Source organism: Rhinatrema bivittatum, chromosome 4, assembly GCF_901001135.1.
Source record: "Rhinatrema bivittatum chromosome 4, aRhiBiv1.1, whole genome shotgun sequence".
NCBI lineage: Eukaryota > Metazoa > Chordata > Amphibia > Gymnophiona > Rhinatrematidae > Rhinatrema > Rhinatrema bivittatum.
In genome coordinates this window covers 300,672,956-300,692,612 of record NC_042618.1, presented here as the reverse complement: position 1 = coordinate 300,692,612, position 19,657 = coordinate 300,672,956, and the positions used below count along the sequence as shown (strand labels likewise).

The following is a 19,657-nucleotide window of genomic DNA, read 5'->3' as shown; positions in this document are numbered from 1 at the left end:
CTACAAGCTACTATCTTGTCCAAATTAGACTATTGCAATTCCCTCCTCCTAGGCCTCCCCAAAAATGCTATTCAACCACTGCAGATGCTCCAAAACTCTGCCGCCCGTATCCTTACTAACGTCCACAGGAATGACCACATTACGCCTGTTCTCAAACATTTGCACTGGCTGCCAGTCTCCTCCAGGATACTATACAAGACTCTCAATATCATCCACAAATCCCTGCACACCAAAATCTTGCCCTGGTTCAATGAGCACCTCCAGTTTCGCACCCATAGCAGACCCACCAGAACCCAACAGTTGGCAACCCTACACACGCCCTCCCACAAGGCCGTAAAACTCAAATGCACCAAGGACCGCGCCCTCTCCATAGCAGGTCCTACACTTTGGAATAAAATGCCGCCTAGCTTTCGCCAGGAACCATGCCCTAAGAAATTTAAGCAGAACCTCAAGACCTGACTTTTCAAGCAAGCTTACACTTGAACTTTAACTACCCATGCCCCCCCGACCCTCTTCTATCCATCCCCCTGCGACATTATCTATCCTTTCACCCAGCCCTTACCCTCAACTATACAATCCCCCTGCAACATTATCTTCCCTTTCCCCCAGCCCTTACCCTGTATCCACTCTCCCACTTCCTCTATCTGCCCCTACCGTGCACCCACCCTCTCCCCCCCTACTTGACCCCCCCCCACCCAACCTTCGCTCCCTCCAATTGTAAATACTTTGCAAAATCTCCTATAGCCTCTCCAACTATGTCATGCATCTTGGTCCTTTTCCTATAGTTTAATCCCCCCTTAATCTTCTGCTTTTCACATTTGTACTATTATCCAACGTTCAAAGCAACATTTGTACTATTATCCAAAGTTCAAAGCAATGTTCAAAGCTTACTGTATTATTATCCAATGCTCAATGTGTATTGTAAAGCCTGTGGCTATATTACTTTTGCTGTAAACCAATTAGATGTTCCAAAAAATTATCGGTATATAAAATTGCTAAATAAATAGATAGATAAGTAAATAAATAAATAAATATGACTAGGGTAGTGTGATCATGATGTTGCATATTATGTTTATGTATTTTAATTAGATATTCAGAATGACATCAAATAACTATCTTTCAAATTTTCATATACACATACAAAAATCTTAGCACCCGGATGAATTCTTACATATTACTAATTTTTAATAAGTGACCTTCATAACGCCCTGCAGGAATTTCGTCACCTTAAGAGAAGTACTAAGTATCGGCGAATATTTAATATTCTTGAGAAGCATTTGCTTACGATATAACATTGATTTTTACCATAATCCGAAAAAAGACAACAAAAGGAAAAAAACTGAAATTGTGCATGACCAATGATTAAAAATGGCCCTCTAGCAATACAATGAATGGAGCAGCAAGGCCCAAAGATACTGCAGGGCATTATGAAGGTCACTTATGAAAAATTAGTAATATGTAAGAATTCATCCGGGCGCTAAGATTTTTGCATGCGTATGTGAAAAATTTGAAAGATAGTTATTTGACGTCATTCTGATTATCTCATTAGTATAATCATCAAAAATGTTTTAAAAACAGACTATTTACCCAGTTATGTATTTTAATTGTCATGTTTTTAATGTCTTGATGTTTTAATTTTGCATGTACACTGTTACATAAGATATGCCATACTGGGTCAGACCAAGGGTCCATCAAGCCCAGTATCCTGTTTTCAACAGTGGCCAATCCAAGTCATAATTACCTGGCAAGTATCTAAACATTAGATAAATCATGAGCTACTATTGCTTATTAGTTACTGTAATAGCAGTTTATGGATTTTTCCTCTAGGAACTTATCCAAATCTTTTTTAAACCCAGTTATACTAACTTCTGTAACCACATCCTCTGGCAATGAATTCCAGAGCTTAACTATGCACTGAGTGAAAAATAATTTTATTCAATTTGTTTTAAATGAGCTACTTGCTAACTTCATGAACTGTCCCCTGGTCTTTCTATTATCTGAGGGAGTAAATAATCGATTTACATTAATTTGTTCAAGTCCTTTCATGATTTTGTAGACGTCTATCATATCCCCCTTCAGTTTTCTCTTCTCCAAACTGAACAGTCCTAACTTCTTTGGCCTTTCCCCATAGGGCAGCCATTCCATGACCCTTATCATTTTGGTCACCTTTCTCTACACTTTCTCCAGTGCAGCTATATCCTTTTGAGATGTAGTCTCACCATGGAGTGATACAGAGGCATTATGACATCCTCAGTTTTAATCATCATTCCCTTCCTAATAATTCCTAACATTGTTTGCTTTTTTGATCACCATAGCACACTAAGCCGATTTCAATGTGTTATCCACTATATCACCTAGATCTCTTTCCTGGGTGGTAACTCCCAAGATAGAACCTAACATTGTGTAACTACAGCAAGGGTTTTCCCTATATGCATCATTTTGCATATAGGGAACGTTAAATTTCATCCGCCATTTGGAAGCCCAATCTTCCCATCTCATAAGGTCCTCCTACAATTCATCACAATCCGCTTGAGATTTAACTACTCTGCATAATTTAGTGTCATCCGCAAATTTGATCATCTCGCTCGCTGTATCCCTTTCCAGATCATTTATAAATATATTAAAAAGCACCAGTCCAAGTACAGATCCCTGAGGCACTCCACTGTTTATTCCATGTATGTTTTTTTTCATAAGTGGTCTCCCTGGAGGTGCCAGATGCTGGCACTGGGATATAGATCATTAGGTGGCGTGTGTAGGCTGTCTGTCTTCTGAAGTCCTTTAAGTAGCAGTGAATGCTGCAGAAGAGTTTATGTAGCAGTAGATGAAATCTGTATGCCAAAGTTTAAATAAAATGTCTAAATAAAGATTTTCCAAATAGACTATATTAGACTAAACTACAAGATTTGTCTTTTAGGATGGACACCAGTTAATGATTAAAATGTATTTCAGGAATTTGGCCACAGCATATTCTATAGACTTCTTTTTCAGACCCTTGGTATCTTATGGTCTTGTAGACCACGTTTGTATTTCATATTATCATTTAGTTCAACTCTGCGTATAAGGGCTGAATAACATAGTCTGGGTAAAACAAATAAGCATGGGTGTAGCTTGCTTATTGCGGCGGTTACTACCCCTAACTAATCAAGCTTGATATTTCACTTGGATGCAGCTCCATCACTGCTCTCTACATTAATGGTGGGGGTGGAAGGGAAATAGAACCAAAGGTTACTAAGAGCCAAGAGAAACAGATAAGTATGAGAAAAAAGTGTGAAGCTTGCTAGGCAGACTGGATGGGCCGTTTGGTCTTCTTCTGCCATCATTTCTATGTTTCTATGTTTAAGAGGAGGTATCATTTCTGTGTTTTATGTGAAAGTGTAATCTTTTTAACAGCATTCAAGCTTAGCACTCACATGCTGGAAGAGCTTTTGTCCTTGATGAGTTCCAGTTCATGAGTCTAGCACCTTTTCCTTCTTCTTCCTCTTGTATGCAAGGAGCACCCTCTTCACTTCTGTGTGTAGTTGTGGTGCATAGACAGCTTTGGGTCAAACATGTATTTGAGGATCCAATCTAGAGAAGACATAAAAAAGAGTAGCTTATGAAAATTATAGCATCAGGCAAAAGCACACTGGCAAAAGTAGCAAGCTTCCCAATTATGTTTCCCAGATAACATTCACATCATGGGGCCCATGCAATAAAACTTAACAGGCACAGTAAGAACCTCTTCTAAAGTCACCTCCATCGGTTTGGGGGGAGATCGGGAGACCCAAGACAAAAGTAGCAGCTTGAGTAGTGCAGCATGTTGTGAATCTTAAGAGTAGGTGGTGGTTTTAATTGATATGCGACTGGTCCAACTTGTCAAGTGATTGGAAATGCCCCCATAGACCATGGTGAGAACTTGGTAGATGGATTTTTTAACCGTAGATTGTGGGTGCTGAGCCATTCTAAATCCCCAGTTTTAAGATGAGGTGCCGGCTGGTGTTTCTTGTCAGCTTGCTTTTTATACTTTTCAACGGCCATAGTAAGGAGATGGAAAGTCTTCTGCCACAATTTCTCAAGGTCTCAGCCTATGACACTGACTATGGGACATGTTATTGGTATGGGACATGCTACCCATGGATGTTGGCTGTACAGCATTTGGAAGGGGATGTCCTTGCAGAGTCTCCCACATGACTATTGTGGTAGAATTCTGCTCAGGGGAAGAGAGATGCCCAATTGTCCTGCCGTTCGTTTATATAGGCCATTAGAAACCCCTTGAGGGTTTGATTAGTTCTGTCTGTCCATTACTTTGGGAATGGTATGTTGATGAGAAGTCCAGCAAAATTCCAAACTTCTTGTGCAATCTTCTCCAGAATTTTGCCATAAACTGCACTCCTCGATTCAGAGAGAATATGTTTTGATAGGCCGTGAAGGCAAAAGATATGCTGAAAAAAGAGATGGTGCAGAGAACGATGACAGCTGACATCAGTTCCGGGAAATATGACTGATTTTGACATTCACTTGGAGAAATGAAAGAAACTTTTGAAAATGGTTGGAAGTTGCCAGTATGAGTAAAAGGATGTATATATACACTGAGGAAATATATTGATGTGAGGCTTTTGCACATCTGGATGTGCAAAATAATTCAAGTTAGTCCCTGAGGAAACCCTTAGAGTAAGGGTGAAATGGAGATATCTTTGTTGGACTAGAAAGAGAGAGTGGATGGTTCTGGTGATGAAGTCACCAGGAGCAGCGGAGGAAACTTGAGCTCTGTGGTCCCCTGCGGGTCCTCTCCCCCCGATAGCCCTAAGACTGACGGCACTTCGAGCGGCCTTTGCCTCGGGGATCTTTGGAGATCATTGGGACCCCGAGGCTGACGATTCTGAGCCCCTGGGCCTGCTCGTCTAGCAGCTACACAGACGTGGCCTAGTGGCGTTTTTTCTTCGGAAACCCATGAATACCCTCTGGAGGGTCAGGGGGACCTGGTAGTGTGTCTGGTGGGGACATGGTGTAGCGCAATCTGCAAGAGCAGCTGCTGGGCCGAGATGGCTCTATTCCCACGAGGTACTGTAACTGAGCCTGCTGGGGAGCGGGGGTTGGATCCCTGAGTCTGCCTTCACTGATCAACATTTCGGGTATTAATGCATTCTGGGCCCCTCCTCCTTTTTCGGGTGTGGAGCAAGGCTGGACTGAGTCAGTTAAATGTTCCCTGGAAGTTTCCCACCTGGCCCAGGTCTGAAGCCCGGCCTCGAAAGGCTACTACACTAAGGGTGGTGGCTGCCTGCACTCCCAGGCTTCACTATTGAACTCCGCTGGCTACTTGGAACTCTCTTTCTCAGATATCTCATACTGCACTCCCAGGCTTCTCTGTTGCATTCCGCTGGCTATTTGGAACTCTCATTCTCAGATATTTCATTAGTGTACGTTTCTCACCCGGCATCTGTATTGCTGCCCAGGTGGCCCCCTTACTGTTCGGAGGGGGGGGGGGGCGCGATGCGACAGAGAAGCGCGCGGAAGAGTGTCGTCTGCCGGTCCCGCACCCCTGCTAAGATGGCGGAGGCCCCTGCAGGCGCCAAGGTTCTTGATTCGCTGTCTGCGGATGCTCTTCTTCAAATCTCTCAAAGCGTCACAGCAGCCCTAGACCTTCGCCTCATTAAAATACATGCCTCCATGGACGACATCAAATCGGCGTTGGACGGTCAGACGAAATGGCTGGATGAAGCGGAACATGTTCTGTCGGACCATGGAGACCGGCTGGGCGAGTCGGAGCGCAATGTGGAAGCGCTACAAGCTACCCAATGAGACTTGCTGGCGAAAACTGAGGATTTAGAAAACAGAAGTCGGAGGAACAACATCCGTATTATCGGGGTCCCAGAGTCAGTCAAGGACAGCGGGCTGTCTGAATTTGTCGAATCTTGGTTGCCGGGGCAGCTGGGCCTGGCGTTTTCTGTGGCACCAATGGTCTGTGAACGGGTTCATCGAATTGGAATATTACGAGAGGGAGCGGCCAGGCCCAGACCGGTGCTAGCGAAAATCCTGAACTGGACACATAAAACACAGATCATGCGGGCTTCCAAACAACAGGCATCCATGGAATTCCAGGGCCATAAAATACTTCTTTTCAATGATTTTTCAGCGGCGACGATGGCGCAGCGAAAGAGTATGTCTCCAGCGTATACTGAGCTACATATCGGTTGCATTCCAGCAATACGGATTCGAGATCGGGGCACACACCTGTTTATTCAAAAGGCTGGCGTGGTGGGCAAGAAGGTCGTGTTACTGCAGTGGAGGGAGGTAGACCCACCTTCCTTTTGGGTGTGGAGAAACCTCATATATAATATGATGTACATGGAATCCTTTTCTCTTAGGGGCACACCCCAGGTGCGCCAGAATTTTCTGGATGTATGGGAACCGTACCTTCAATCACTTCCTCATCGAGCTCGAAGTCGGGTTCTCAACACAGGTCCCTGAACTGCTTGAAACCTGCATTAAGTTCCTTTGACGCTATGATTACTGATACCACAAGAAGCACGGATGTCAAGAAGGACTGGACTCTTGCAGTTGACTGGTTTGGGGGTTAGGGGTGGGGGGAAGGGGGGGTGGACATTATGTTACTCTGATATATTGTTGTTACTGGCAATATTGCTGGGTGCGAGGACAGGAACAACCTGGCCCCGGTCATTTGTATGTAAATACTATGTTGAAACTTAATAAAATTGTTTAAACATAAAAAAGAGTGGAAATGGTGGTTTAAAAATCTTCTTTGGTGGATATATGTGTCTACGTTTGGTTGAAGTGCTCCTGATGCAGGTGGGACTCCGCCGAAATGCCATGGTGTCGGGCTTTTGAAATAATACCTGGACACATTCACCATTTGGGAATCAAACTGGTTCTTTGGAATACTGTGGACTTTTGGAAATAAAACCTAGACACATTCACTTTTTGGCAATCTAGCTGGTTCTCTGGAATACTGTTTGGATATTTCCACCATTGGGAATTGTTTTTTGAGAAAAAAAGAGTGTTTTTGAAATAAAATTTGTTCATTTTCATTATCTGGAATAGAACTGGTTCTCTGGAACACCATCTTAATATTTTCATCATTGGGAACTGTATAACAAAAGATGTCTTTTAAAATAAGAAGGTATTCTGTAATAACTGTTTTTTGCAAGATTTTTATGTTAAAATAACAAAAAGTTAAAAACGTTGACAAAAAGTTAGGGGTATTTGATAAGTCTTTGATACGTCTTTAAAGTGGGTTTTCAATAGATGAGTACATTTTTACTGGGGCGGGATTGTATGAATAAGGGGTGTAGTTTGATTTTGAATAAATCAATATATTCAGAGGGGTGGGATAGTGTAAGCAAGGGATATTTAATAGTACGAGTGAGGTACAGGTATGTCAAAATAAACAGAAGAAAAGTTTGATATAGCTGAAATTTTATACAAATATTTTGAAATAAAAGATTCATTCATGATACAGTGTACAAGGATGGATAGATAGATAAATAGGTGAGCAGAACACTTATGTTCTCTTGTTTTTTTGATAAGTAAATCTATAGAGCCTGCCAATCAATAATGGGGTTGTAAAGTACCAGCCAAGGTAGGCCCAAGATGATCAGGTTGACTACCTTGAACAACACATAAAGAGAAATGCTTTTCTTGTGCAGGAGCCCAGTCTGAAGGGTAAGCGGTAAGGTAACTATGGACAATTGACCTGGAAGAGGCTCCACTTAGACCGAAAAGATAGTAACTGGTTTATCCAGAGTCACAGTGGGAAGGTAGTACTGGTGTACCAATGTGTCATCAATGAAATTACTTTTGGCACTGGAGTCCAGAAATGCCTCTGTATACACCTCCAAATCATATTTGCTGAGGCGAACAGGTATGACTAACTGGAGAGAGGAAAAAGGTGGATCTAGGGTTGCCTCTCCAACCAACACTAGGCACAGAAGTTGCCTACCTTCTCAAGGCACTAGCCAACAAAATGCCCTTGAGTGGCACAATAGAGGCAGAGATTGAGCCACCGGCGTCTCAGCTTCTCCTCCTTGTTGAGCCGGGCCCTGTTGAGTTGCATAGGTTCTTCTACAGGGGAGGCAGATGTGGCATCTGTAGCAGGGACCAGGAGACGCTGAAATTTGGGTGCCAGTCTGAAGTGTCGTTGGGAGGCCTTCTCACCTGGGCCCACTCCTGAAAGTGAGGGTCTACTCAGACAGCCTCATGATAAGATGTTCCAGTCTCGTCCAGCTAAATCATCTTTGATGTGGTCCACAAGACCCTGCCAAAGGATGGTGGTGAGACTGTTCTCAACCCAACAAAGTTCTGTGGCCAAAGTCCAGAATTGGACGGTGTAATCTCTCATTGTGCAGTTTCCCTGCCTAAAATTAAGCAATGCTGTGGCAGCAGAGGAGGATCGACCAGGCTCATTGAATACTTGCTGAAACTGCTTCAGGAAATTGTCCAAATGACTAGGAGGTATTCCGTTCCCAGAGAGGTGAAGCCAAGGCCAGAGTGGAGCCCACCAGGAGAGATGTGAATTTGGTCCGATCCGAAGGGAAGCTGGCGGCCTGAAGCTCAAAGTGCATTTTGCACTGATTGATAAAGCCTCTACAGGCCTTCGGATCTCCTTCATACCTGGGTAGTGGTGGTAAATGCGGCATGGGTCCCAGGGGCAATGTCAGTGCCACAGGAGGAGGCACCAGTGGAGGCATGAGTACATGGACCTGCATGACCTCTATTCGTGCTGCAAAACGTTGTAGTATGCTGGTCATTTGATTAAGCTGGTCTTGCTGCTGCTGGACCTGGAGCGCCAAGCCTGATATAGCTTGAGTCGAGAGCGAATCCACTAAGCTCATGGCCTCAGCAAACTGTCATGGATGTGAGCCCTTGGGCTGTGGTGTGTTTGGCGCAGCCTAGCAGGCAAACCTATTAGGCCCACACCAACAGCAAGTGGACTTCCTTTCATTGGGAGTGGTACTAAGGCTTCACTTATACCAGCCTGTTTCCTGCAGGTTGGTCCCTTGGGTTCCAGGGGCTGGCAGGGCTTAGGCAAGGGTCCCATAAGACGTGGTGTTTGTTTCCAGGCCTCGGTCAAGGCTGGCATCAATAAGGCAGTGTCAAGGTCCAGGCTAAAGATCAGGGCAGGTGGAAATCCAGAAGAGTAATAATTGTCCAAGGCCAGGGTCGGAACCAAAAATCAGTCAGAGGTGGACACACAAGACTAAGTCAAAACAATGAGGGACCAAAGCACGGAGGGACCAGTAGGTTAAGGCAGGGCAAGGTGACAACAAGACAGGACTGGGTAACAAGAAGACAGGACAACGAGGAGGCAAGACAAGGCACAGACAGGCACAGAGATGTAGAAACAAGAGGGAGAACTTGTTGCCGAGGCACTGAGGAATGTGCTGACTGGGCTTAAAAAGGCCGCCTCCTGTGGACATTATCAAGCAGCACCACTTGTGCTTTCCCCACCACAGGCCCTTCAATAGGAGCGAGGGCATGTGCAGTAGCAGAGGCGTTTAGCTGAGAGCAGGAGGGTCCAGCATCGGGGTGGGTCAGTGGCATCTGGAGGTGAGTGCAGTTGGTTGTGGGGCCATCCCACAGCTGGCTAAACATTAGAGGAACTCTTTGATATCAGAGTCAAAGTGGCCGAACCCTTAGCCTTTTTTGAACAGGAAAAGCCAGATGATTGTCTATCGCTGTGCTCCTTCTTGATGTTCAGTGACCTCCCGATATCAATGCATCACCAGCATCCAGTGTAGCTCCTGCGCCCCTTGGTATCGATGTTGATGGGCCAGACTCCATGAGCTCTATGCAGGATTGCCACTCGCTGAGGGACATGGTCACACACAGATAATGTCCCAGGACTTCATGCGATGCCCCCAGGTACAGGACACGACTATCATGGGGGTCCGTGACAGACATGACCATGTTGCACAGGGGGCATTTTTTGAAGCTGCTGATAAACTTATCCATGACTGGAAAAAAAACAAGGAGGCAAAATGGAACTTAATGACCGCAAGCAGGCAGTGCATTGACAAGGCACGAGAACAGAATGAAAACAGAAAATAAAATGAGAAACCTGTCTAGGGACACTAAGGGATGAATTTTAAAATACTTGTTCATATTAAAAAGCCCATATACACAAATATCTGGGCTGAGTACATGCACCTCATATTTTAAATTGGCCCGATTATGTGTGTATACGTGCATGTGCGAGTAACCCAATGGGTGGGAAAAAAGGGGTGGAGTTAGGGCATGTCAGAGGCATTCTGGGCAGGGCCAACATTTACACATGTAAATATGGATTTTAAATCCAATGCCTTTTATTACCCTCGCTTATTTACTTCTGCTCTTGATGAGGGGTAAGTCTGAAGAAAACTCATTTTAGGCCTAAAATGACTGGCTGAGAGGTCTGGGTAATCTGGGGGGAGTGCAGGCTGAAAAACCAGGAGGATCTTGATGACCAAGCGATAGACTGGGCAAACTGGTGGAGTAATTGGTCAAGCTATTTCTTTCATGCACACATGTTTTAAAATCAGCTTAGCTGCGCAGACTAAAGCTGAAAAATTCATAAGGAAGATATGCAAATAACATTTGCTTGTGTGACTGCTTAAAATTAGGAGTACACATATATGCACTAGGTATATTTTAAATTATATGCACACACTTGCATGGACAATTTCAAATTCCTGCGCATGTGGGCACATTCTTGCTCGTTCTAAAGTTACTATCCCTCAAGGGAGAAAAAGACTGCAGGATCCCATGATGAATGATTCCTTCTTGATTCTTCAGAGAAAAACCCCAAGATGAGCAGAAGAAATAAAGTCAATGACCGATGGTTCTGTGGAAAACAAGAGATTGAGGGGCCCTCAAGTGGATGCATGGTATCATGTCAGCCTGCATATGCCCAGTAGGGCACAGTCAAACTTCAACAAACGTTGACATAGCAGTTTTAGGCCAGGCTCCTTCAGATGATGTTACCCTACTTGTGAGGAATGCCATCCTGTCCAAGAAGTAGCATCTACATATGTACATACTATTTCATCAATGTTGAGAATATGCATGTATTTTCGATTTCACGCATACATTTTAACAGGGGGAAAAAAAAGGGCGATCTAGAAGTGTTCCAGGGTAGAGCTCACAAGTACTCATAGTAGTAGGTATTTTGTATGAGATATATTTATTTATTTATTTGAGTTTTTTTTCTATACCGGCATTCACGGAGTTCGCATCATGTCGGTTTACATAAAACAAGGGGTGATCAATAAATTATAAACGTACATAGCTATAACATGAGAGTATACATTTGCAAAATATAACAAATTGTAACAAGTGCGCAGAAAGAAGCAGTTACAATAAAACAAGGATGGTTCTAACTGGGAGTTGAAGAAGAGGATGATAGAAGTTTAACAAGAAGTTTAACAAGAAGTAGAACGTGCAGTGGTTGGTAAGTCTGTATCAGTTTAGTGGGTGATAATCAGTCTTGCTGTGTTTGGTGGGAGAGCATCAGTCAGGGTCCGGAAAGGCTTTCTTGAACAGCCATGTCTTAAGTCTCTTTCTGAAGGTTGGAAGACATGGTTCCTGTCGTAATTCTAAGGGGATTCAGTTCCATAGTGGGGGACCTGCTGTAGAGAAGGCCCTGTCTCTCAGTGTTATATGTTGGGTGGTATTGGCGTGTGGTACCTGTAGATATTCATTACTGAACTTGCTCGTACACTTTTACACCTGCTAATTGATTCATGCAAGTGAAATCAGACTTGCCTGTTGTCTGCAATTTTTGGGTGGGAGATGTTGGAAACTGGTAGGGATTCAGGGTGAACTGATGAAGGTATTTTTGAACTGGTGATTCCAAGTACTCATGCATACTTTATAAAATACCTACCTCTGTGTTTAATTCTGAGTGTTTATTCATGCAGTGTCACCATTATTTTGTGCATAAAATATACATGCATGTGTTTATAAAATTGGCAGAAAAGTATGCATTTTCTTGCAATGGAAATAAACATGCAGACTGAAACATACGCACCTACTTTCAGAGCAGAAATACACAATATTTTATAAACTATGCAGCTTCCACTACACAATTTATCAAATACTAGCATTAATCTCTGCATGTCCACTTATATGCACAAATACTGTACTGCAGATAGATTTAGAACTTGGGTGTCTGCTATTTCATTTTAATGTATTCTATTTTGAAATACACAAAACAAAATGAAACTGCCTGTAATGAAAATGCACATCCTTATTATGTACAGAACACTGCATAGTTAGTTTACAGCAAAGATTATTGTTTATTAAGCATCATCAGTGTACAGGCATTGGAATGTGATAACAGGAGTTCCATTTCAAGATTTAAAACATACTTCATGTCTATAAGCATAGTTCTAACATATCAGTGACAACTATGGAACACTTTGGAAACTTACATTCGGCTTCTCTTCCAGATGTAACTGTAAAAGACGAAGATAAGCCACGGGTGCAAAGGCATCTGCTGAATGCATGATTACTTCTGACGCATCGCTGAAACACAGACCAGAAAAGAGTCTTAATTCTCACAATTGTGTCATCTCTTATTTAATTTTGGGCTGCTATTGTTGTTCTGAATTGTTTCTTTTTATCATAATGCAAATTGGAGGCCACTGCCCAATAGCTTAACATCAGTCCATTCAGCTTCTAAACTGAAGAGACAAGCTCCATCCCTAAGCACTGATGGGACAGCACAAAGGTCCAATAGTAAACATTATTCTGTCAGGCAGGAAGTCTGGGTTCAAATCCTTACTCAGGCTCTTGTTTCTCTTGATAAAAGAGCTAACCACCTATTGTGAACAAGTTTTCTGATTCCTGCATCATCATAAGAACATAAGATTTGCCCTACTGGGTCAGAACAAAGGTTCACCAAGCACAGTATCCTGTTTCCAACAGTGGCCAATCCTGATCAGAAGTACCTGGAAGGATCCCAAAAGGTCAATATATTCAATGCTGCTTATTAAGTCCACCTTAATAATGGTTTACAGACATTTCTTCCAGTAACTTATCTAAACCTTTTTCAAACCCAGCTACACTAACAGCTTTCAACACATTCTCCAGCAATACAATTCAGACTTTAATTATGCGTTGAGTAAAAAAAAATGTTTTCTCCTATTTGTCTTAAATGTGCCACCTAGTAACTTCATTGAATGTCCCCCTAGACTTTGTACTTTTTGAAAGAGTAAATAACCGATTCATGCTTACTTGTTCTCTCCACTCATTTTACAGACCTCTATCATATCTCCCCTCAAGCTGTCTTCTTCTTCAAACTGAAGACCATAACCTCTTTAGCCTTTCCTCACAGATGACTCTATCCATCCCCTTTATCATTTTGGTCACCCTTCTCTATATCTGATACAATGGCATTATAATATTCTCTTTTTTATTCTACATTCCTTTCCTAATAATTCCTAGTATTCAATTTGCTTTCTTTGCCACTGCCACACTCTGAATAGAGGATTTCAATATATTATCCATGATGACGTTTAGATCCTTTTCCTGAGTGGTAAATCCCAATGTGGAACCTTGAGTTATGTAGCTATAATTTGGGTTGCTCTTCCTTACATGCTTGCATTTATCACATTAATGTCTTCTGCCATTTGGATGTCCAGTCTCCCACTATTGCAAGGTCCTCTTGCAATTTCTCACAATCCTCTTGTGATTTAACAACTTTGAATAAATTTGTATCATCAGCAAATCTGATCAACTCACTTGTTGTTCCCATCTCTTAAGTTATTTATGAATATGTTAAAAAGCAGCGGTCCTAGTACAGAACCTTGGGGCACTCTGTTTTCCATCTTTAAAACAGTTTTCAGTCCACAACAGAACATTGCCTCCTATCCTATAACTTTTTAATTTCCTTAAGAGTCTCTCATGAGATACTTTGTCAAATGCTTTCTAAAAATCCAGATACACTATATCAACTAGCTCACCTTTATCACGTTTATTCACAACATCAAAAAAATATAGCAAATTGGTAAGGCAAGACTTACCTTGGCTAAATCCATCTTGACTTTGTCCCATTAAACTATGTCTATCTGTGCTTGTGAGCCGAGAAGTTTAATTTTTAATTTGATAGCCATAATACAGACTGATTTCTTGCTGGCACTGTTCTGTTTTCTACTATATTTCCTCTCTTGTTGCATGTTTTGAAATCTCTATTTAATGTAGGCAGTGTTTTTAGACTCTTTTCTGGGTTGTATTGAAAAAAACTGATGTTAAAGTTTAAGAAAAAAAACTAGTTTCTTCTGGGTCTAGTGACTAACAAGACTCTGCAGGGGTTAAGAAGTAATTTAAATAGAAGAAAAATAATTGTTCAGGTGCCTCTCCAGAGATACACACACCTGGGCTTGTGACCAGAGAAGTTTAATTCTTAATTTGCTAGCCATAATATAGACTGATTTCTTGCTGACATTGTTCTATTTTCTATTATATTTCCTTTATTGCATGTTTTGAAATCTCAATCTATTTAATCTAGCCATTGTTTTTAGATTCCTGGCTAGTGTGAATTGAAATAACTATGTTTATAAGGTATCTTCAGGAACATTCCAGGATGCTCAGCTAACAGAAATGCAATCCAGGTAGTCAATGCAATTATAGAAGAAAGTAAGAACGCTGATGTCAATGTCATCATCCATCTGGGAACCAATGACCTCTCTATAAATGGTGTCTACAAGGTACAGGAAGATTTCCAAAATTTAGGGAAGAAGATTAGACACACACCAAAGACTACTGACTTTTCAGAATTATTACCTCTTCATGAAAAGAAAAGGTTATGCCATATAGATAATTTAATGTCTGGCTCAAAACCTGGTGTAAGGAAAATGGTTTTGGATACATTGGAGGCTGGTGCCGTGTATGGAACCAAAAAAGATTATATGGTATGGATGGCCTATATTTGTCTGTGGCAGGAAAGAGGATGCTAAGTGAAAAATTCAGATCATACACTAGGGCAGTGGTTCTCAACCTTTTTTCTGTCGGGACACACCTGACAGATGGTTCTCACATGCGTGACACACTGACCCATGATCGTCACAGGGCTAGATGTAAATGTACAGTTTGCATCCACGGGAACCCCCCTGATCCACAATAATGGATGTAAAGCAGAATTATGACATTCCCCGTTCAACTCACTCTACAAAAAAGATATTCTGGTTCTGGTGTCATCTCAGTAACAGCAACTCAAACTCCTTCTACTTTCAGGCTCAATAGCCCTACTTATGAAAAGACAGCAGTTTACCACCAATGCATGTCCTCTTGAGAAAACGCAACAAATAAGACTGATAAAACACTTACATGCTAGTAAAATATCTCTGTAACAGACACAGAACCGACCTAACATACTCCCAGGATCTGTAGTAATGCACATAAACTAATCCACACACAGTTACACCTGTATTATGGAATACACTCAAACAGGAGCAACCCTATCTATGAAAAGGCAACACTACAAATATTAAATCAGGCCCTAAAAACCAATACACCTCTTATTAGGAAAACAGAACTAGCAAGCAGCTATAGATCCCCACACAGATATAATTGTAAAACTATACTAATAAGCAGAATAAATGTTTCACAACAACTATGAACAGAATAACATCCAACAATTAAAAACTCATAAAAACTATTAAAAATTCTCCAAACACCAATAAAATATTTCAAAAAAAGCAGACACATCACATAATATTAAATAATTAAAATAGCAGTCAATCAAGAAAAATAAACTTAAAAAGCCACCTTTACTTACCCCCTCCAGCAGCTTTCCTACTCCTCTTCCATGCAGGCTGTAGCACACACCAGAAGCAGCAGTAGTGGCTAAGCTCTATACTCATGGTCCTCTTCCTTAGGGCCCATGTCTCTCACACACACACACACCATACCAGTCATGCCCCCATGACCAGTTTCTGTCTCTCACACACCAATCATCTCCCAGTCTTTGACAAACACACCAGTCACCTTCCTGAACAGTTTCTCTCATGCCATACACACACACACAGGCTTCCCACTCCCGTGTTCCACTTACATATATGGGCTTCTCACTCTCATAATCACTTTCTCTTTCTCACATACACTCACCAGTCTCTCACTCCCATGCTTGTTCTCTCCACATGCACAGGCTTCTCATTCCCATAATCACTTTCTTTCTCTCCCACATACACACACACCAGTCACCTGATCTCTCTCATGCATACACACACAGGCTTCCCACTCCCATGTTCTCTTTCAGATATACAGGCTTCTCACTCCCATGCTGTATCTCACACACTCCCAGCTTTCTCACTCCCATGCTCACTCTTCACATGTACAGGCTTCTTATTCCCATAATCACTTTCTTTCTCTCTCTCACAAACACGCAAACACACACCAGTCACCTGATCTCTCTCATGCATATACACACACACATAGGCTTCCCACTCTCATGTTCTCTTTCAGATATACAGGCTTCTCACTCCCATGCTGTGTCACACACACACAGGTTTCTCACTCCCATGCCCACTCTTCACCTGCACAGGCTTCTCATTCCCATAATCACTTTCTCTCTCTCTCTCTCTCACACACACCCGTCACCTGATCTCTCTCATGCATACACACACACACAGGCTTCCCACTTCCATGTTCTGTCTTACATACACAGGCTTCTCCCTCCCATGCTGTGTCTCACACACACCCAGGTTCTCACTCCCATGCTCACTCTCTTCACATGCACAGGCTTCTCATTCCCATAATCACTTTCTCTGTTACACACACACACACCCAGTCTCTCTCTCATTTCCATGCTCGCTCTCCACGTGCACAGGCTTCTCATTCCCTGAATCACATTCTCTCTCTCACATTCACATACACACCAGTCACACCGTCACCTTACCAACCAGTCTCTCTCATATACATGCACACACACAGGCTTCCCACTCCCATGCTCTCTCTCACATAATCAGGCTTCTCACTCCCATGCTTTCTTTCACATACACCCCCACAACACCAGGCTTCAAACTCCCATGCTTTCTCACATACCCAGATTTCTCACTTCCATGCTTTTTCTCTCTCTCTCTCTCACACACACACATCCCTGACTGTCTCACACTCTCACATACACATCAGTCATCTCCTTGAGCAGTCACTTTCATTGTCTCTCACATATACACATACATCAGCTCTTTGACCAGTTTCTCTCAATCACACACATACTCTCGATCAAATACATTCTCTCACTTACACACAGGCTCTCAATCACACACATTCTCTCACTTACACACAGGCTGGCTGGCTGCTTCTCTCTCTTTCTGTCACTCACTTCCTCTCCCCCCCCAGCACAAACGGTAGCTGCTCCTCCAGCCCCCGCAGGCCAAGAAGGAAGAATTCCATCGATCGCGGGAGGCTCATGCTGCTCTCTCCTTTTCCTTCCGCTTTCTCCCCCAGAGCAGGAAGATCAGCTGCCTCTCCTGCTGCCACCGACCTCCTGCTATCTTCGGGTGTCCGAACTTCCTGTTGGGGGGGGGGGGGGTAGCGGAAGCGCAGCGCACAACGTCCGCTTCCTCCCTCCCCCCCCCAAGCAGGAAGATTGACGGACCATACGGCCCGACGCCCGAAGATAGCAGGAGAACGGGTGGCAGCAGGAGAGGCAGCTGATCTTCCTGCATTGGGGGGAGGAAGCGGAAGCTGCACGCGGCGCTTCCGCTCCCCCCCCCCGAACAGGAAGTCCGGTTGGCCATACGGCCACAGCAGCCCTTCCCCATGTGTGCTGTGATGGCGCGCGAGGCGTGGGTTCTCTTGCGGCACGGCCTTTCTTCTTCCCACGCACCACTTCCTGTTCCGGGTCCGGGGGGGGAATGCAGGCGCAGGAAGAAGAAAAGGCCAGCCGCGGATGCCACAGCTTTTTTTTTTTTTTGCACCGCTGCCGTTCCCGCTGGGCTTGAACGTGCTGATAGCCCGGCGGCAACGGCAGCAGGGAAGAACGAGCAGCGGGAGGGACCGGGAGCCACGCGACACACCTGCCGGTGCTTGGCGACACACTAGTGTGTCGCGACGCACCGGTTGAGAACCGCTGCACTAGGGTGTGGGGGTGGCAGGTGGTGGCAAGTGAAATTGGAATGTCACCCCCAAGCAATATAGGAAGTGGGAAGAGAAAGTAACAAAATCAATCAATTCAAAAAAACAAAAGGCAACTAGCAAGAGCAGCCGGAAAGCTATGACCCCAAAATGCTTGTAGTTTGAGCAATAAAATCCCAGATCTGCAGGCCCTAATGGCAGCGGCGGAATTGGACATTGTTGCTGTTACAAAGACATGGTTCACTAAGCCTCATGATTGGGATGCGGCCATCCCAGACTATAACTTGTTAAAGAAGGACAGAGAGGACAGAAAAGGAGGAGTAGCAGCAGCAGCTCTTTATGTCAAAAACAATATACAAGCAACTGAATTGCAAGGGACTTGGGGTAAGGAAGAAGCATTATGGACCATCCTAAAACAGAAGATGGTGTTTCCATTTTTACTCATGTGATCTACAGGCCTTCAACCCAAATGGATGAACTGGGCAGAGACCTGATCAAAGACATCCAAAAGATAGGAAAGAAGGGAGAAGTGTTGCTCATTGGAGATTTTAATCTTCTGGATGTGGATTGGAGCACCCCTTCTACAGGATCTACAAAAAGTAGAGAGATAGTGGATGCCCTTCAATGTGCTCTGCTCAAACAAAAGAAACAGAGACAGGATGGAGGCAGTCCAGAGAAGGGTGACCAAAATGGTAGGGGGTCTCCATCAAATGATTTATGAGGAGAGTTTGAAGGACCTAAATATGCATACCCCGAAGGAAAGGAGGTGCAGGGGAGATGTGATACAGACCTTCAGATACCTGTAGAGTTTTAATGATGCACAACAGACAAATCTTTACAATTGGAAAGAATTCAGCAGAACTAGGGGTTATGAAATGAAACTCCAGGGAGGACAACTCAGAACCAACGTCAGGAAATATTTCTTCACGAAGAGGGTGGTGGATGCCTGGAATGCACTTCCGGAGGAGGTGGTGAAGACAAAAACAGTGAAAGAATTCAAAGAGGCATGGAATAATCACTGCGGATCCCTAAAGGCTAGGGAATGGAAATGAAGAAAAAAAAAGTGCAGGGAGGTAACTTACTGGTGCAGCGGTTACTACCCTTAACCAATAAGCCTTCAAAGTCTTGTTGCAACTCCATCATTGCTCTCTGCTTCAACAGCAGGGGAAAAGAGGAAAAGGGGAATTGGATTCAGACAGCAACCAACAAGGACCCTGACTTTTATGGTCAAGAGAAACAAATAAGCATGAGTGTAACCTGCTGATGCGGCTGTTACTACCCTTAACCAACAAACCTGATACCTTTGATGCAACTCCAACATTACTCTCTGCTTCAATGGCAAGAGATAAAGGGGAATTGGCTCAGCCAGCAATAAACAAGAGCCATGGCTTTTACAGTCTGAGAAATTGATAAGTATGGGGGTGGCCTGTACGGCACAGCAGATACTACCAGAAGCTTGCTGGGCAGACTGGGTGGACCGTTTGGTCTTTTTCTGCCATCATTTCTATGTTTCTATATGTTCAGTAATTTTGTGCTTTACAATATTTTCAATCAAGGGAAAGTGTGGAGAAGGTGAGGAGTTGGAGTGCTCTTACCGGTCTTGCTG

General features: G+C 43.4%; 1 protein-coding gene across 3 annotated transcripts in view; it reads right to left on the bottom strand.

Moving 5' to 3' along the window:
- The window catches only part of DPH6 (diphthamine biosynthesis 6), an 844,298-nt gene that overhangs the window by 344,367 nt on the left and 480,274 nt on the right, over nucleotides 1–19,657 (bottom strand). For all 3 annotated transcript variants that reach the window (XM_029600211.1, XM_029600210.1, XM_029600212.1), the window contains 2 exons: nucleotides 12,405–12,498; nucleotides 3,411–3,567 (listed from right to left, as the gene is read on the bottom strand). In XM_029600211.1, the coding sequence (XP_029456071.1) occupies nucleotides 3,411–3,567; nucleotides 12,405–12,498 (251 nt within the window). The remainder of the gene's footprint in view (nucleotides 1–3,410; nucleotides 3,568–12,404; nucleotides 12,499–19,657) is intronic.